The sequence below is a fragment of the Sorex araneus genome, chromosome 5, assembly GCF_027595985.1.
Source record: "Sorex araneus isolate mSorAra2 chromosome 5, mSorAra2.pri, whole genome shotgun sequence".
Classification (NCBI taxonomy): Eukaryota; Metazoa; Chordata; class Mammalia; order Eulipotyphla; family Soricidae; genus Sorex; species Sorex araneus.
Genome location: NC_073306.1, coordinates 43,233,812 through 43,251,345, shown reverse-complemented (window position 1 = coordinate 43,251,345; position 17,534 = coordinate 43,233,812). Strand labels below are relative to the sequence as shown.

Below are 17,534 nucleotides of genomic sequence, written 5' to 3'. Positions count from 1 at the left end.
GGGACTACCTCCACCCACCTCCCCCTGAGCTTCCAGGGAGAGGCCTGGGCTCGTGAGTCACGGAGACCTGCCCTCAAATACCATCTCAGGCACCTTGGTGCTGTGTCGTGTCAGGCAGGTGACCTCGCTTCTCCGAGCCTCAGTCTCCTCATCTGTGAAATGGTCACGCCGGTGATGCTGCAGGACCAGGGCAGCGCCCGGCGACACTGTGAAGTGCTGTGTGCATCCAGCAGGTGCCCAGACGGTACTCTGGGAGCTAATCTGCTCCTTTGGTGAGCCCTCAGCTCACTCCCAGATGCTGGGAACACCCCCTCCCTGGGACTTGAGCCCTCCCCCTTTGAGAGACCCTTCACTCTGCTGCCTTTCTCTCCCCAGCCTTCTTCTGCTCTACTCTGAGCCCCGTCTCTCCTCCCCCTCCCTCCTGCATGTCTCACTCTCAGGTGCTGGGGGCTGACACCCCCCACTCCCCCCACTTCTGCTGCTCTGCATGGGCCTTCATCAAAGCAAATCAGAGAGGGCTTCCAGTCGCTGGACCTCCCGGTGCTGGGCCTGGGGAAGCCAGGTTACAGCCGGACATGGGTGCACTCGGCAGGGCCCCCGAATGGGCTTTTCCCCTCAGAAAGGGGAGAGGCAGCCGAGGTCTTAGGAAATTGCCGGGCCGTCCCCTGACGGCAACCCAGGGCCTTGGGGCAGGAGGTCTTGGATCTCAGGCTTTGATGTGAAGTTTGGGGAGATCCTGGCTCTTTGGTTCCCGGGGGGCTACTGTGCTGCTTGGGTTCCAGGGAGGAGAGAAGCAGCAGAGCCATGGAATGGCACGGGGCGGGGGGGGGGGGCGCAGATTCACCACAAGATCCACCCTCATCTATCAGGGAGCAGGACAGTCAAAGGAAGGTGGGTGCTGGGCGAGGAGGAGACAGGGTCCTGCTTTCAGAGCTCCCCTCTCTGGGGAGACAGAATGCATCTAGTCAGGGGGTCCTAAGAGCCCCTCGAAGTAGGTTCCTGAGGGAACGGTGGGGCAAGAGATGGGAGTAGCGCAGTGTGTGTGTGTGTGTGTGTGTGTGCACGCGTGCGTGCGTGCTGAGACTGGACATAGTGGGCAGGAGGCTCCAAAAGAGTGGAGGGTACCAGCATCAGGCAGGCAGAGTAAGAGAAAAGGGGTGAGCCGGGGTGGGGCTGCAGGTCTGGCCCCTCTTCTAGCCCAAGCACACCATGCTCCCTGGGAGAGGGAGGAAGTGAGGTGGGGAAGGACAGGCGGCAGGGTGGTGTTGAGCAAAGCAGCAAGTCTCTCCCTGCCCCCAGGTCCTCCTGCAGGAGGCAGCTGGGAACCACCCACACATGTCTGGCGTCTCTCACCAGACAGGGGGTCCCAACGCCAGAGCCAAGGCACACAGAGGAACTGGTGTTCTGAAGGGCCCAGCTGCCCCCCACCCCCCCAGCCCCACTCCTCAGGAGCAGGGAGTCATGCCAGCCTTTGGTCACCTGGGGCTCAGACTGGGAACCTGGGGGGCAGGGGGTTGTCTCAGAGGGTCCCCCTAACCCCCGAGCTGAAAGCAAATGTTATGGGCTCACCTTCCAAGCCAAAGCAGGCCCTGTATGGTGCCGGGTTTATCTCTGCAGGCCCTGGCTCCCGCCCATGCCCCTGGCCTCCAAGTGGGCTCTGGGCAGAAGGCTTGCAAGCCACACTCCTCCCCTCTGCTCAAAGCCCCAGAGTGTCTCCCCTGGAATAGAACCTGCAGCCCTGGGGCACTGCCCTTCCCTCAACCCCCCCCCCCAGCTTTGTTCCGGAGTGAAGGTCCAGGGGCTGGGAGGGGGTTGGATGCCACCTTGGATGCCCCCCCAGCTCTGTGCCCAGTTGGGCCAGGCAAGATGGGCACAGATGGGGGTCCGCAGCTTAGAAAGGCGGACTCTGAACACTGAATCCACCTGGTCAGTGCATTCTTCATAGCTCAAAGGTGGGTGGAGGAGACAAGAGAGATAGTACAGTGGCTAAGGCACTTATGTTTGATCTCTAGCACCCCATATGGTCCTCGGAGTCTCACCAGGAGTGATCCAAAGCACAGAGCCAGGAGTTATTCCTGAGCATAGTGGGGTGTGGCCCAGACCCACCCCACAAAAAAGGGAGGAGGTGGAGTGCCTGCTATTCGTGCAGGAGACCGCGGTCCCACCTCCAATACGACATGTTCCCTCCAGCACAGGCCAGAGCACTGCTTCTGGTGCGCCCCCGCCACCCCCAATTCTAAAACCTACAGTCCTTGGCATGGCCCCAAGCATTGCCACCCCGCTAGTCTCCATTCATGGATCCCGTTTTTCTCTGTTCTAGAAATGACTTGTATCTTCCGCCACCTCCAACTCCCATGACCCACTGCTGAAAGAGAGCAATGAACGGATGAGGGCACAGGGTTCAAGTTCACGCCTCCACTCACGAGCTGTGAGAGAGGAGAAGTCCCTGAACCCTCTGCTCTGCCGTGAAGGGCACCGGGAAGGGCAACAGACAGGGAAAACCCTCCGGCCCTAATGGGCTGCTCGTAGGCGCGGCGCGGGTCGGGGTGGCGGCTGAGCAGCCCCTATGCTGGGATGCGGTCAGAGACTCTGGGGAGGGCTGTCCAGGAGGCGGGCGAGGGGCCTGGGCTCCTCGCCCCAACTGCGTGGCTGGAGTCGGGAGGGGGAGGGCAGCTGAGATCAGGGCGGGGCTGGGGCCCCCCAGGGGTCCTGCGGAGATCCCGGACGCAGCTCGGGCGGGTTCTCCAAGCCCGAGGGGGTGTGTCTGCCAAGCCCGCCTAGCGTCGGCCACTGGATCCGGGGGCGCTGCCTCTCCCCGCGGAGCCCCCAGCCCCGTCTGTTGGGGAGTGGAGCGCGGGGGCCTGGAGGGGGCCGCTGGGCGCTCAGAGTCCAGGTGCGACTGGCGAGGCGGCGGGAGGCGGGTGTCCCCAGCTTAGGAAGGCGGTCGCTCGGCGATAGACCCCCCTCATCGGCGCGACCCGCATCTGGGTGCTGGAGAGCTGGGAGTCTGGGTCCTCCCGCGCCGGCGGGGCGCTCTTCGATGAGGGGTCGAGGGCGGGAGGGCGTCCCGTGGCTGCGCGGGCAGGGCAGGGGGCGGGGCCGGGACCCGGGGGCGGGGCCTGGCACCGGGGTTTGCGGCTCGGGGGCGGGGCCTACCTCTGGGTCTGCGGCCAGAGGGCGGGCCGGGACCCCTGGGGGCGGGGCCTGAGCCCCGGGGGCGGGGCTCCGGGCGAGCGCCGCGGGGCGTCTCCCTCACAGGCCCCGCCCCCGCCCCCCGCCCGCCCTCCGGCCGCCTCTGCCGCCGCGCGCCGCAGCCGCACCGCCTTCCCTGCGCAGTCGGTGTCTCCGCATCGCTGGGTGAGTGGGGGCCTCTCGGGCCGGGGCTGGGGGATGTGAGGAGGGGGCGTCCGGGGGGAGGGGCTGCGTCCAGGGCTCCCCAGCCCCGCGCCTTCCGCCGACCATCCCTCGGCGGGCGCGGGCAGAAGGGGCTCCCCCGGGGCAGCGCGCGGCGCTCTCCAGGGTCCTGACCGCGCAGTGGCCAGCCCGAGGAGTAGCGCGCCCGGGGCTGCCAGCATCGAGGCGGGGGGCTCGGCGGGCGGCAGCCCGGACGACATGGGAGAGGGCTCGCGGCGCGCTTCTCAGGGCGAGCCGCGGGCTCCTTCCCGTGGTGCGGGCTGGGGGTCTGTGCGGAGAGCAGAGCGCGGGGCCACCTTCCTTTTCAAGTCTTCCAGCTGGGAGGGGCAACTCTGAGGGGGGCCGCAGGAGGGGGCTCCGGAGGACCTCCCCTGCCCAGCGCAGCTCTCTCTACCCCCGCCCCATGACCCAGTTCCCTGGACCTCCAGGAGGGGACTAAGGGACACACTGGCGCCCCAGCCCCACACATTTCCTCAGTCCCCTCCCACACACTTGTTTAGTGGGGCCTCAGCCTGGGGCAGAAGAGGCCGTTTAGAAAGGAGGGTCACCAACTTGCAGAAGCACACATGCCGAGGACAGGCACAGGTCCCCAAACACCAAACAGTCCCCCCTCCCCGCGATGGGTGCATGCCAGCTTACATATCTGCACACGCCACACATGGATAGAAACCTGCAGGGAGACAAATGCAGTGCAGAACCCAGGACGCATACATGCGTGAGCACACGCATGAGCACACACCTCAACCATGGACGCCGATTCATACACACACAACAAAGCCTCTCACGCCACTCTCACAGTCCCAAGCTTGTGTGGCCGGAGGAGGGGGCTTGCGGTGTCACCTGCACACACCCCAGAACCCCTGCCCCAAACTGCCTGTTGGCTCCCCTCTGTCCCCCCAGACCTCACCCCTCTGACCTTCGGACCTGGGGGCCTTTAGGGACTCCATGAAAGGTGAGTGTTGGGGTGGGGGTGCCTGGCTGGGGAGGGACGTCCCTGGAAGAGGGAATCCTAGTCTGGGAATGGTAGCAGCTCCCTCTCCTGGGACTTGGCAGTCCCTATGGGGGAAATAAAAAGAAATTAGCCAGAATGCCTGCCTGAGGGTGGCCTCAGCTGTTGGCTGTGTGTCAGGGTGGGCCTGGGAGCTGGCTTAAGATGCGTGTGCGAGACCTGCGAGGTCGTGGGCTGGCGTGTCTCATGCACAGGGTTTGGAAGTCACGTGTGCGTGGTGCTGTGTGTCAGCATATGTGTGGGGCGGAGCTGAGGAAAGGGTGCATGTGGAGTCAGGTGGCCCCCGGCGTACGGGCTGGTATGTGAGGAGTCTGGCCCCATGGGTAGGTCTGGTGAGTTGGGGATCAGCCTGGGTCGGTCCATCATCCTGAGTCCCTGTAAGTCATTTCCATGTACTCAGCACTTGCTCATTTCTGCAGAAGATCCCCGAGGCTTCACAGGTGGAGGGCGAACCCCCATGACAAGAAGGAGGTGGGGACTGAACCCCACTGCAGAGATGAGGCAATTTCAGGAACTTGCTCAAGGTCAGACCAGTGGAAGAGTAGAATTGGGGTCTGTCTCTGCAACCAGGGCCCTGGCCCGTGCATTGGGGCTGGTCCATGTTGGCCCGTGTATGGGAGAAGGAAGCGGCCAGTGTCCGGCCTCGGTGGTGGCTAGGTGTGAGACTTCAGGAGCCAGAGGGCTGACAGGGTAGGGTGGCAGTCCTTTGCATCCTTCTCTGGGGTTAGCCCTGTCATTCCATGGCTGTGTGTCCTCAAGCAGATCACCTCTCCCTACCCCACCCCAGCTTGCCTTCTCATCTGTGAAATGGGGCCAACCCCCAGACTTCCTCTTGGTGGGGGCGACACGAAAAAACCCTGAGGGCTGAGGCAGGCACCGAGGACCTCAAAAACAAAGCAAGTCCTGCTTATTCCTGGGCAGGTGGAAGGTTCAGGGGGGGAAGTGGGGATCGTGTCACCAAAGCCGGATGCCTGGGACAGGTGGAGTGACCTGGGGCCAGCCAGCTCTGCTGTGTCCCCGGGTCTGATAAGGCAGTTTCAGACCTTATCAGGTAGTGGAGGCTGGTGACCCCAAGTCCCTTCTGGAGGGCGATCAGGGACCGGAAGGACCTAACCACTTTTTTGTCCTTTGGCCCTTGGGGGCCCCAGGTGGGACTTGGCTTGGCCATGGGCAAGCAGAACAGCAAGCTGCGGCCCGAGATGCTGCAGGACCTGCGGGAGAACACAGAGTTCTCGGAGCTGGAGCTGCAGGAGTGGTACAAGGGCTTCCTCAAGGACTGCCCCACGGGCATCCTCAACGTGGACGAGTTCAAGAAGATCTACGCCAACTTCTTCCCCTATGGCGATGCCTCCAAGTTCGCCGAGCACGTCTTCCGCACCTTCGACACCAACAGCGACGGCACCATCGACTTCCGGGAGTTCATCATCGCACTGAGCGTCACCTCGAGGGGCCGCCTGGAGCAGAAGCTCATGTGGGCCTTCAGCATGTACGACCTGGATGGCAACGGGTACATCAGCCGCGAGGAGATGCTGGAGATCGTGCAGGTGGGCGCCCGGGCCCCCAGAATGCCAGGCACGGGGCCCCGCAGCTGGTACCCATCGCCCTTCTCGGTATAGCTAGGACCAGGGGTTATTCTTTAGGCCCCGTTTTAGAAGCTCTTTATTAGGCAATCATTTCCAATGGAAAGAGAAGTCGGGCAAGTCTCCCTTACCTTTTACCCTGAGCCACCTTCAGCATCATGTCTTACGTGCTTGATCGTGGTGGGTGCCTGCCAGGTCCTAAATATGACCCCTTGTTCCCAATACACCAGGCTAGCTTTCCTAAGAATAGGGACTTCTCTTACATAACCCATAATATGATTAGCAAAGTTAGGGCACTTAACATAGAAGCAATGCTATTAGCTAACTTACAGGCCATATTCCAGTTTTGCCAACTGTCTCAGTAGTTTTTATGGTTTTTTTTTTTTCTTTTTTGGTTTTGATCCAAGGATCCCACATGACGCCTAGATGTCGTGTCTTCGGTCCCTTTAGATCTGTAATGGTCCTTGGGCCTTTCATGACTTTTCTTTCATGACTTGATAGATCAGAACACAGACCAGTTTTGTTTTCTTGACTGTCCTCTACTCATGAGCAAATGAATGCCCAAAGTGGTGAAGACATTAGCTGGAGGCCACGCAGCCTGTAAGTGGGCCACCTGGCTCCACCTTCTCTGTTCCATCTGAATGCAGTCTGATTTTTTTTTTTTTGTTTTTTTGGGGCCACACCCGGTGATGCTCTGGGCTTACTCCTGGTTCTGTGCTCAGGGATCGCTATTGGCAAGACTAGGGGGGGAACCATATGGGGTGCTGGGGATTGAACTCAGGTCGGCTACATGCAAGGCAGGTACCCTGTGTGCAAGGTGAGTACTTTCTCCAACTCCATCCAGTTCTATACACAGAATCACCTTCCCACCAATAGACTGCAGGCTCCTAAGAGCCTCGTGCTGAGTGAGATGCATCTCTCCATGTACTCTGTGCATCTTGACGCCAACTCCTTAGACTCAGAGAGGTGAAGTGGTTCGCTCAAGATCACCCAACACAATCAGAGCTGCTCCTTGAAAGGGAACTAGCTGTCAGTTCTGGAGAGGGTCCCATCCCCGGGATTGTTGCACTGTAAAAAGGGGATGCTAACCTCAGGAGTCGTTTAAAGACCTAATATGATTCCCCGTTCTTGGTACAAGTACCCTCTTTTTTTCTCTTGCTTCATTTTGGTTCTGTGCCACACCAAGCTGTGCTCAGGGCTTACTCCTGGCTCTTTGTTTCTGCCTCACTCCTGTTGGGGTTGATGGACCACATGCAATGCCGGGGGATAAAATCTGGGCGAGCCAAATGCAGAACAAGCACCTTACCCCCTGTACTATCTCCCTGGCCCAGAAGGAGCCACTTTCTCTCTAAAACCCTCCAGGAGGCCCACCCCTCACCCCAGCATTGCCACCCCCGGGATTCAGTTCTATTTGTCTCTCCAGATCTGTGTTCACCTTTATGCTGAGACTCTGGTTCTTCCCCCGGAGGGGAGGCTGTGACCTCCCTCCTTCATGCAGGTCCGGGTGGGAGAGGGACAGAGGGCGGTGTGGGGGTGGGGGTGTGTATTCCCTCCTGCAGTGTATTTCTCGGCCTTTCTAACATCCCTGGGATGCGCCTGTGTGGTCCTGTCTTAGAGCTACACGACCCCTGCTTCCCTTTCCTGCTGCCTTGCCCACCTTTCCCTCTCTCAGCTCTGCTGACAGCTCCCTGTTTTGCCTGGCCCTTGCTGGACTCTGGGCTTCTCTTCTTGCTCAGGGTCTTGGTGTGCCATCTAGCCCATTCCAGAATAGAACGAGCACTGTGTGTAGCTGCCTCTCCTCGGGGGAGCCTTTATATTGATCCCTGGTATTTAGTCTGTAGGTAATGAATAGTGGGGCCTTCCAGGGGTCCTGCTGGATGGGTCCACGTGGCAGCTCTTGGCTGTCAACCCTAAAGAGATGCCCGTGTCTTACCACCCAGTTGGCCGCGCTGCTGCAGAGCGCTCCATCTCAGCCCTGCGGGCCGTGCTCGAGTCAGCCTCTTTCCTCGAGCATCTTCTGGACGTCTGCCTGCCAGGCCTCTGCCCTCTGAGCCTGGTTTCCTTTCTGGCAGCCGGTGGCCTCAGCCAGCACAGACAGACTTCTGTGAGCCCCAGTAACTGATTAATTACAGGCCGGCTCCAGTGAAACAGTGAGTGCACCACACTTCCAGACGATTAATTGGGAGGCCCGGGAGAAGCCTGTCACAGGGGGGTCCTCCCTGGACTCCCTCTCTGGAAGTCATTTGCTCAGTCCTCAGCCCCGTACTCAGACCATGGGCACCCTGGAAGGGCGGACAAGCATGCAGGCCACACCAAAGTAGCTGGGTGACAGGGGTTTAGGTGCGAGATCTGAGAGTCCCAAGGACTGCAGGGCAGGGAAGGCCTGGGACGGGGCAGGGAAGGGTCACAGCATGAGCTGCTGCATTCTTTCTTTTGTTTTTGGGCCACACACCCGGCTGTGCTTAGGGCTTACTCCTGGCCCCGAGCTCAGGGATCACACCTAGTGGATTCGGAGGACCATAAGGGGCGCTGGGGATTGGGATGCCGCAGATCAAATCCCGGTCAGCTGCGTGCAAGGCAAACCTCCGCCCGCTGTCCTCTTGCGCCAGCCCTGAGCTGCTGCACACTGATCCTTTAAGCCAGCCACTGTTGCTCCATTCTCGACTCTTCCCCCCCCTTCAGTCCTCTAGGCAGTCCTCCTGGATATGGTTTCCCACTCCACAGACGAGAAACTGAGGCTCGTGGCGTGGCCGAGACTACACAACAAGTAACGAACAGGATGAGGCTGTCGTTCCAGGCTCACCTTGCCTTAGAGTTCCTGCTGGTCACCCACTAGACCGACCGCCAGAGCAGCTGTCCAGAATCGCTGCCATTCCCATTTGAAACCTGGGTTGGTTTGGTTTTGTTTTGGGGTCACGCCTCGTGGTCCGTGGGTGCTACTCTTGGCTTGGTGCTTGGGTGACCCATGGAGTGCTGGACATTGAGCATATGCTCCAGTGCTTTCAGCACTCTCCCTGGCCCCGGGGGCCTGGGTTTCTTCTGAAAAAACGGGGTTGTGAGATGTGAGGTTTAGAAAGACTGCATGAAGGGCAGTAGCAACAGCACAGCAGGGAGGGCGCTTGCCTCACACGCAGCTGACTGGGGCTTGATCTTCGGCATCCCGTATGGTCCCCCAAGCACTTCCAGATGTGATTCCTGAGAGCAGAACCAGGTGTAACCCCTGAGCATTGTGGAGTGTGACCCCCAAAGATAAAAGTGTACTCGGAAGGTGGCCTGATTAGTGGGCTCCCAGCAGAGGTTGCAAACCAGGGGAGGTACGGGGGGAGGGGGATCGATTGTGGCAGAATCACCCCCGGGGAAGCTGATGGTGGGGAGGGAAGCAAGGAAGAGGATGAAATGACTTGAATGCCAAGACTAATGGGTCAGACTTGGTGCAGAGGGCAAGGGACGGGGTTGACACCTTTCAGAGACGACAGTGTTCTGGGCGTGCGGCTCTAGCTGGGTGCTGGAGTTTGCATCTGCCCTACGGGGATGAGGAGAACCTGGATGGAGCCTTCTGGGGAGGGGTTCCCAGGAAGCTCTGGGGCTGCCCCGTTCCTGACCCAGGCAAGATTGGGAGACGGCCTCTCCAAGAAAGCACGGATAAGCTGAGCCCTCAAGGAGGAGTGGGAGGCAGCAGAAGGAGCGTGGGGCAGCATCCAGAAGGAGCTGGGTGCAAGGCGGGCCTGGAGGGAGGCCTGTGTGTGAGTGGAACGAGGGGGTGGCTGCTGGGCCAGGGACTTGGCGGTGGAGAGCTGTGTTTGGAAATTGCTTTCAGAAGCAGCGGGGGCCAGACCCAGGGAGAGAGGCTGGAAGAGATCAGGGTGGAGGCTGAAGTCAAATCTCGCAGCAGAGGAAGTGTAGAGTGTGGGAGAGGGCAGGCTTCTTGGAGGAGGTGTCGGAGGTGAAAAGCAGGAGGACTGACGTGAGCAGTCTGGTCCTGGAGCTGCAGGTGGCAGGAGCCCAGGCGATGCCCCAGACCAGTACGCTTTGTGTACACGTACTAGAGGCGGTGGTGGAGGGAACGAATCTCCTTCGTGTCCTTCGGAGTTCCTACACCAGGCCGCCGTGGCCCTAAGGCTGCCCCCTCCCCTGCTGACCGATGTCCCCTGACCGGCTCTGAGCCCTCGGCGTGGCCGTGCGCCCCCTGGCGGCCACCGCGGCGCCGCAGCGCAGGGCCCCCTGGCGGCTCCCGGGCGCGGGCGGCGCGGAGCCTCGGAGTTTGGGAAGCTGCACGGGGCCCCGGGTCACGCCGCGCGAGCGCCCCTTCCCCTCTGTGTGCGCCCCGACGCCCTCCACCGTCTCTCCCCCTTTCTGGGCGCCCGCGGGGGCTCCGGGCTGCGGCGCGCCTTTGCTCATGCGGATCCCTCGGCCAGCAGTGCCTTTCCCGCCGGGCGTCTCCCGGGGGACCCACGCACAGAGCGCCCCTCTCCCGGGAAGCCCTCCGGGACAGCCGGCCTCGCACCGCCGCCCGCCTCCCCCCACCGCCCCAGCCCCGCGCCGCACCCCCGCGCCTGGGGGCGGGTCCCGGGGATGGAGGTGGGGGAGCCCAGGTGGGCGCCTCTCACTCCCGCCCCCCACTGCCGCTCCCCCAGGCCATCTACAAGATGGTTTCGTCCGTGATGAAGATGCCAGAGGACGAGTCGACCCCGGAGAAGAGGACGGAGAAAATCTTCCGCCAAATGGACACCAACAACGACGGTGAGCGGGCAGGGGCGCGGCGGGCGGGGGCTCCCCTGCTCTAGGCCCGCGCGGGCTCCGCCCCATCACCGCGCCTTCGCCCCCTCCCCGCAGGCAAGCTGTCCCTGGAGGAGTTCATCCGCGGGGCCAAGAGCGACCCGTCCATCGTGCGCCTCCTGCAGTGCGACCCCAGCAGCGCCTCCCAGTTCTGAGCGAGTGGAACCAGGTTCCCCCCCACCCCAGCCTTCCCGGGGCCCTCTCCCGGCTCGCAGCTTCCTCCGCCCCCTTGTGTCTCTCCAGCCTGGGGATCAGACTGGGCACCCCCGGGGGTCTACCCTCCGGAGGCGCCTATGAAGGCACCCCGCAGTCTCCCCAAGACCCGAATAAGCAAGCAATGAGCACCCACCCCGCCCCGCCCCCACCCCCCAGAGGCAATACCACCCTTGGCACCCCCATTGAGACCTAGGCTCCGCTTTGGTCTACCTGTGGTCAGCAACGCCCTTTCTCCCCGAGACGGTGGAACTTCTACAGCCACGAGGCATGGCCTCTTTCCCCCAACCACAGGGTTTCAGCCCTGCGAGAGGGCTGTGTGTGTGGAGGGAAGAGAGGGGTACTGAGTGGGAGGGGTGGGGGCAACACGGTCCCGGAGCAGAAGGTCCACAGCTCTTGAGGGCCTGGAGGCCAAGATGCAAAAGGCACCCCTGGATTCCAGCCCCAGCGGTGGGTCCCCTCACCCCGCCTGCCTGCTGTCCCGCACGGATGAACGTGGTCCCTGCCCCAGCCACGCTCACAGGCCCACGGAGAGAAGGGCAGCCGGCCCCGAGCCCCCCGCAGGCCCCCGCCGAGCCCGTTCCCCGCTGCATGCATCCACACGGAGCATCTGTTCTTTTTAATACCTTCACAATAAAGTCTGTTTCAGTGCAGAGGGCTGGGCGGCTGGGGGCCGGGGTGGAAGCTCCCATCGGGAGCTCAGTGAGGCGGTCCCCGTCCTGAGCTGGTCACAGTGCAGATGGGTGGGAGTCAGAGTGTCAGCGGCTCCGAGCTGGTGCAGCTCAGCAAGTCACGGCCCTCCACGGGCTCCGGGCTCTCCTGGAACTGCAGGTACCACAGGGCTGTGGGGAGCTCGCAGGCACCTCCCCGGACCGGCTCATCCCCTGGAGCACCCCCACTTTGCAGTTTGAGCCCAGATCCCTCCTGCCCCTTCCTGAAGCCAGACTGGGCCGTGGGAGAGGCAGGTGCCCGCTGAGACATAGGAACTTGTCCCCACCCCCTCCCCCCCTTCCCCCCACACCAGCCTTTGGCTCTGGACGAGAGAGCAACTACCCTCTTATCAAGGTGGGGGGGCATCAGACTGACTCCCTGGGAGATCAGGGACTTGGGGGGGAAGGGCCAGGCCTTACCGAGCGTTGGTGGCTTTTCCCCCACCAGGGCCTCAGGCCCAGCAGGTGGTGGGTGAACTGGGCGCAGCGCACGGCGAACACGCTCTCGGCCACGCAGAACACGAGCGAGATGCCCCAGAGGCACAGGCTGGAGCTCTGGGGGCACAGTGGGCGGAGGCGCTGGCCTGGCATCCGGGCACCCTTCCCACCCCCACCCCAACGGGGTCCCCAGGTGCCCCCCTCCCCACCACCCCTATCCCAGCACTCACATAAATGCGTGTGGGGTCGAAGGGACAGTTGGGGGCCAGGGCCAGGAGCCCAGGGCTTCCGAAAGTGCAGGCCGCCAGCAAAGCTTGGCCCTGGGTGGCAAAGGTCACGGCGATGGAGGCCAAAAGGCCAAGGGCACAGGTGAGAGCCAGAAGGGCGCAGGCCACACTCGAGCCGAACACTGTCCAGCGCTGGGTGGAAGAGGGCACGGGTCAGTGGGCTTTGGGGGCAGCCCAGACCCTCTGAGGGTCAGCCTCCCCACTCCACACTGACCAAACCCTTTGGGGTGACCACTGTCCCCTCCAGACCACTCCGGGAGGTGCCACATACCAGAGGGACACTGGGGAGATAGCGTGACAAGACGATCGTGACGATGCCTGAGGTGATGACCTGTGGGGGAAGCTCCGTCAGGCTGGACTCGGTCCTGGAGGAGTTCGGGTGCTGGGGAAGAGGTGGGTGGCCGCCTGCCCAGCCCGCACCTGGCTGGAGCCTTGGAGGCCCCCACTTCCTGGGGCCCAGCCGAGGGAAATGTTTCTAGCATTCACCCCCTCCCAGCCTACAGCCCCCCACCCTGTGACTCTCTGCCTGCAGCTGAGCACCTCACCTACCACCTGTGACCCCCAGGGTGGCACGGCCGAGGAGGGGGTGCCTGCTCGGCCACTGCACGCACACATTCCCTGGAGTGGCAAAGAGTTTGGAAGAAACTCGCTCAGCTGGGAAGGAAGCAAAGCCCACATTATTCAAACAGCTCAGGACCCTTTATGGGGGAGAGTTCAGACAGCCCAGGAGTCTTGGAGATGATCTCAGGCTCTTGGTGGCGTGGTCCCAGCTACTCCTGATGTGAGCCCCTTCCCACCCCACCCCCACAACACACACACATACTGTCAGGAGCCCCTTCCTGCTTCTCTACCTGTCCGGCATCGCATCTCCCTCCCTGCCCTCCAGCCACAGCCCCAAGGTGGACCACCCACTGCTCAGCTCCCAGCTCCCTGAGTGCACCCGACCTGGGCTGGGTCAGTGGGAGGTGACTCCAGGGGAGTCCCAAGTTCGAGACCAGCAATGCCTCTGACTTGCTGTGCAGTCACAAGCAAGTGTCTGCCTCTCTCTGGGCTTGCTTCCCTCGCAGGATGAGCTCACCGAGCATCCTGGCTTCCCTGTCAGACACAAATAGTTGCCAAGCTGGCTGGGCTTCTTGGGAGCAGCAGGAGTTGGGTGAATCCCTGAGTCTTGGTTTCCCACTCTGAAAAATGTTACTAATAATGGCCCACGGCCCACGTCACTGGAAGCAGCGAGGATTTGCTCTGACGTGTGGGCCAAGCCTGAGGGGTCCCTAACTCTGCACTTGCTGCCTCCCCGGTCCACCTCTCCCAGCTGGGAGGACACAAAGGGCCAGAGGGCCACCCCAGCAAGAGGTGTGAGGCCTGAGCCTGGGCAGCGCCGGGTCGCCTGACCAGCGCCACAGCCCCGGCCGGTGTTGGCCTTCGCACCAGCCCCCCAGGCGGTGGGCTGTCTGCCGCAGTCTGCAGGGGAGGGAACGGGCGTCGCGACTCCCTTAGCCAAGGAGAGAAACAGCTTCTGCCGAGCAAATGTTCTCCCAAGGGCTGAAGCCCCCTCGGCTGGTGGCTTGCAAGCTTGAGAAGATCCTCGATCTCGTCTTCATCAGACAGGTGCTGACACCCGTCAAGACGCGGCACCCCCCCCCACCCCAGTAAGGCTCTGCCTGGGCCCCCGGCCGTGGCCCTGCTGAGTTCTGGGCTGCAGAACCGAGCTCAGCTGTTCTCGCCTCCCACCTTTGCAGCTGCTGTTCTGTTCTTGGAACACCGTCCCAGCCTCCTCTCCTACCTGCCGGCACCCCCCGCCCAGTGCCTCCTACCTGGGTGACGGTAACTGCAGACCAGCTACGAGCTCCTCCCCCACAAACACCCAGCACCTCTGCCCACCTGGCGGGACCTTCCCGTGCTGACCTTCTGACCGGAGCTGCCTGGACTGCTGCCCTCTTGGAGCAGAATCCCAGCTCCCACGAGGGAGCGCTGACTGCGCCAGGCTCCGGGCGAAGTATGCTCTGTAGAAGACTTTTTTCTTTCTTTTGATTTTTGGCCACCTCCATGGTGCTAATTCTGGGGCAGTGTTGGGCTGGGGGTGGCAGGGAGGGGGGTGGGAGGTTGCTCCCCAGCAGTGCTCCTGGGACTGGGTGGCACCGGGGATCGTGCTGGGGATCGACCCCCCCCCCCCTGTCTCCTGCACGCAAAGCTTGTGCTCCAGCCCCGTGGATGCTTCTTGTGGTCCCCCCAGGACCCTGTGAGGTTCACCCGCCTGGTTTAGAGAGGAGGAAGAAGAGGTGAGGAAGTGCGGCTTATGCAGCTGTGCAGAGACACAGGAGGGTTTGGGAAGGAAGGACCTTTCCCGGGGCCCTTGGGGCCCTCCCGCTGGGGCCTACCACGATGGCCGATGTGACGGAGAGGATGTTGACCACGCAGTACTGCAGTGCCACGGCGTCGTGCGGGGTGACCACGTAGCGCAGGACCGTGCCGTGGAGGAGGGCGGCGGCAATGAAGCTCAGGTGGCCGAACACCACCAGCACCAGCCCCCGCTTCATCAGCACCTTCCCGGGGTCACTCACATTCGGGCCACCTGTGGAGACGTGCGCCAGGGGCATGGGGGACAATTGAGGTGGGGGGGCGTGAGGTGGGGGGGCGTGAGGTGGGTACGGGGCTCCCTGTGCCTTGTCTGACCCAAGGCTCAGGGTTCTCATTCAAGAGAGGGGCTCACCCTTTTTGAAAGCCCTTGGGCTTCTGGGGTTCGAAAAACATGGAGGGACTTAACGGGGAGTGGTTCTGAGTGTTGCTGGTTGGGGCCGGGACTTGAACCCCCCTCCCCAGCACATGACCTATGACCTTCCATGAAACTGTCCAGACTGAGCGCCCAGCCTGTGCAGGGCCCCGAGGTGCCGTGCTGAGCTTGGCCATCACTATCCAGACCTGAAGGAGCCCTCAGGGGCCAGGGATCACCGCCTGCTCAGGAGTCAGCTGGGCACACACAGTCTAGTCCCCAGAGACCTTCAACTTATGTGTCCAGGACTGTCCCAAGTTGGGTGACTTTAGACTTGAGCCTTGCTTGCCATCTGAAACGGGAGGCGTGTCTCTCGTCTTCGGATTAGGTGGACGGGCCACAGGGAGATGGCTGGGACGGTGGGCAGACTTTAGAGAGTAAGCTCCGGGCAGCAGGGGGTCTGGGCAGGGACAGGGAGGCAGCTGGAGTCCAGTGGCTAACTAGCCCCTGGCCACTGACTAGCCCCTGACCACTATCTACATGTCCCCAGGACAGAGAACTACTGAGCCAGCTCAGATGTTTTAGATCCACTCTCTGGGATTCCCCGGGAATTCCTGCCCACTTCCCAAGGACACACACACACACACACACACACACACACACACACACACACACACACATGCACGCATGCACGCACGCACACACGCACACTGCAGCTGGTCAGCCCCTATCCCAACTAAACAGCCCCCCTTTTCCTTTAGTGGCTCCTTGTGGGACCCAGCCGGAGTCCCTCCCAAGATGGTGTCCCCATCAGGGCAGGGACGTGTGGACCCTACTTCCTGCATGGCGGCCAGGATGGAACCCAGGACCCCCCAACGTCCAAGGCTGAGCCCTGCTCCTCAGATGGGACGTTCTTATGGCCCCTGAGCCAAAAGGGAGTCTCAAATGTCCAGAGAGGTGTGGAGCCACTCTTTCACAGGCCCCCATGGGGGACCCCAGACTCCCCATGTGGTAGTTGGGGAGGCTCGGGCCTGGCTGGTCTCTATGGGACAGAGGGAGGATATATGGGCACCAGGGCCCATTGATCGCCAACAGGAAAGGGCATGGCAGCCTTGTTCAGGTCCGACCCACTTGCTATCTACCCACCCACTTTCTTGGCACCAGGCACCACCTGGCTTGGGGCTGGGCCCACAGACAACAGTAGCATCCCAAGAAGTGGTCTGATGCCAGCGTGGAGCTGTGCTTGGAGCCCCCTGGTCTGGGGGTTCCTGGCTTCCCTGCATCACGGTTAGGGTTTCTGAGCACTTAGCAACAGTGGCTGATGCTGCAGAAGCTCTTTTACTCTTTTCTGGCTTTGTTTTGTTTGGGGTCGGTCACACGCGGCAGCGCTCCGGGCTCACTCCTGGCGGGCTGGGGGGCGGACCACATTGGGTGGCGGGGATGGAACCTAGGTCTGCCGCGTGCACGCGCCCTGCCCTACCGCGGTACTCCTTTACTCCTAGGAGCCGACCGGGTCCTGGGGCAGGCGACGAGGGGGTGATCCTGTCCCTGCTACAGGTGGGGAAACGGAGGGGCCCCAGGTCTTCAGTCTGTCTGAAGCCGCGGGGCGGAGGGGACCAATCGATCCTGCGGTCAGTGGGAGGGGTGGGAGGGTAAGGACCAGTACTCTTCCCCGCTCCCCGCTGGGGCCAGAGGAGGGGCGCTGTCCTCTCGGTCTTTTCCCGGACAACGGGGAGGAGGCGCGGGAAATCGAGGGGCGACGCCACCTGGAGGAGATGCCAGCAGCCCGCCTCCCTCCCTTTCGCCGGTGGGGAAACTGAGGCCAGGACGGGGCCCCGGCGCTCCCGCGACCCGCCCCTCCGCCACGGCTCACCCAGGCGCAGACACATCTCGGCTCCCGCGCGGCCTCTCCGCGCCGGGCGGGGCTCCAAGGGCTGCGGGCGGCCGGGGGGCCGCGCTCCCATGCTCGTCGCCGCCCCTCTCCCCGCCGGAGCCCCGGCTCGCGGGGCCCGCGCCTCCTTCCCGCGCCCCCGCCCGAGGCCCGGCCCCCTGCAGCCTCGTTTGCATCCCGACCGGTCTGACCGGCTGCTCGGCCCTGCCCGGCGCCGCCACTGAGTCAGCGCAGCCCGCCCCGGCCCGCCCACCGCGCCGCGCTCCCCGTGGGCGCCCCCGCCGGGCCGCCCCCCGGACACCCCTGCCCAGGTGGGCGCCCCCGCCCGGCGGCCCCCTCCGCCAGTGGACTCCGAGGAGAGCGGCGGCGGCCCACGGGACGGGGAGTGAGGGGCCTGTGGTCCTCGGTGCCCCGGGGCCTGTGCGCGCCTAGTCGGGAAAACCCAGGGACTAAGCGGGCGGGGAAGTGCGGCGTCCAGTCGGGCGGCCAGGATCTGCCCTTGACCT

General features: G+C 62.8%; 2 protein-coding genes across 2 annotated transcripts; one reads left to right on the top strand and one right to left on the bottom strand.

The window, feature by feature from the left end:
• The first annotated feature begins 3,203 nt into the window (after positions 1–3,203).
• Positions 3,204–11,645, top strand: HPCA (hippocalcin). The gene is made up of 4 exons (XM_004603579.2): positions 3,204–3,357; positions 5,572–5,967; positions 10,638–10,743; positions 10,837–11,645. Exons 2-4 carry the CDS (start codon positions 5,590–5,592, stop codon positions 10,932–10,934), a joined length of 582 nt encoding a protein of 193 aa, XP_004603636.1. The 5' UTR covers positions 3,204–3,357; positions 5,572–5,589; the 3' UTR covers positions 10,935–11,645.
• TMEM54 (transmembrane protein 54) lies at positions 11,334–17,233 on the bottom strand. Its single transcript, XM_004603580.2, has 6 exons — positions 17,011–17,233; positions 14,806–14,999; positions 12,699–12,758; positions 12,371–12,559; positions 12,123–12,257; positions 11,334–11,817 (listed from the first exon to the last, which is right to left on the bottom strand). Exons 1-6 carry the CDS (start codon positions 17,099–17,101, stop codon positions 11,743–11,745), a joined length of 744 nt encoding a protein of 247 aa, XP_004603637.2. The 5' UTR covers positions 17,102–17,233; the 3' UTR covers positions 11,334–11,742.
• Positions 17,234–17,534: the final 301 nt, after the last annotated feature.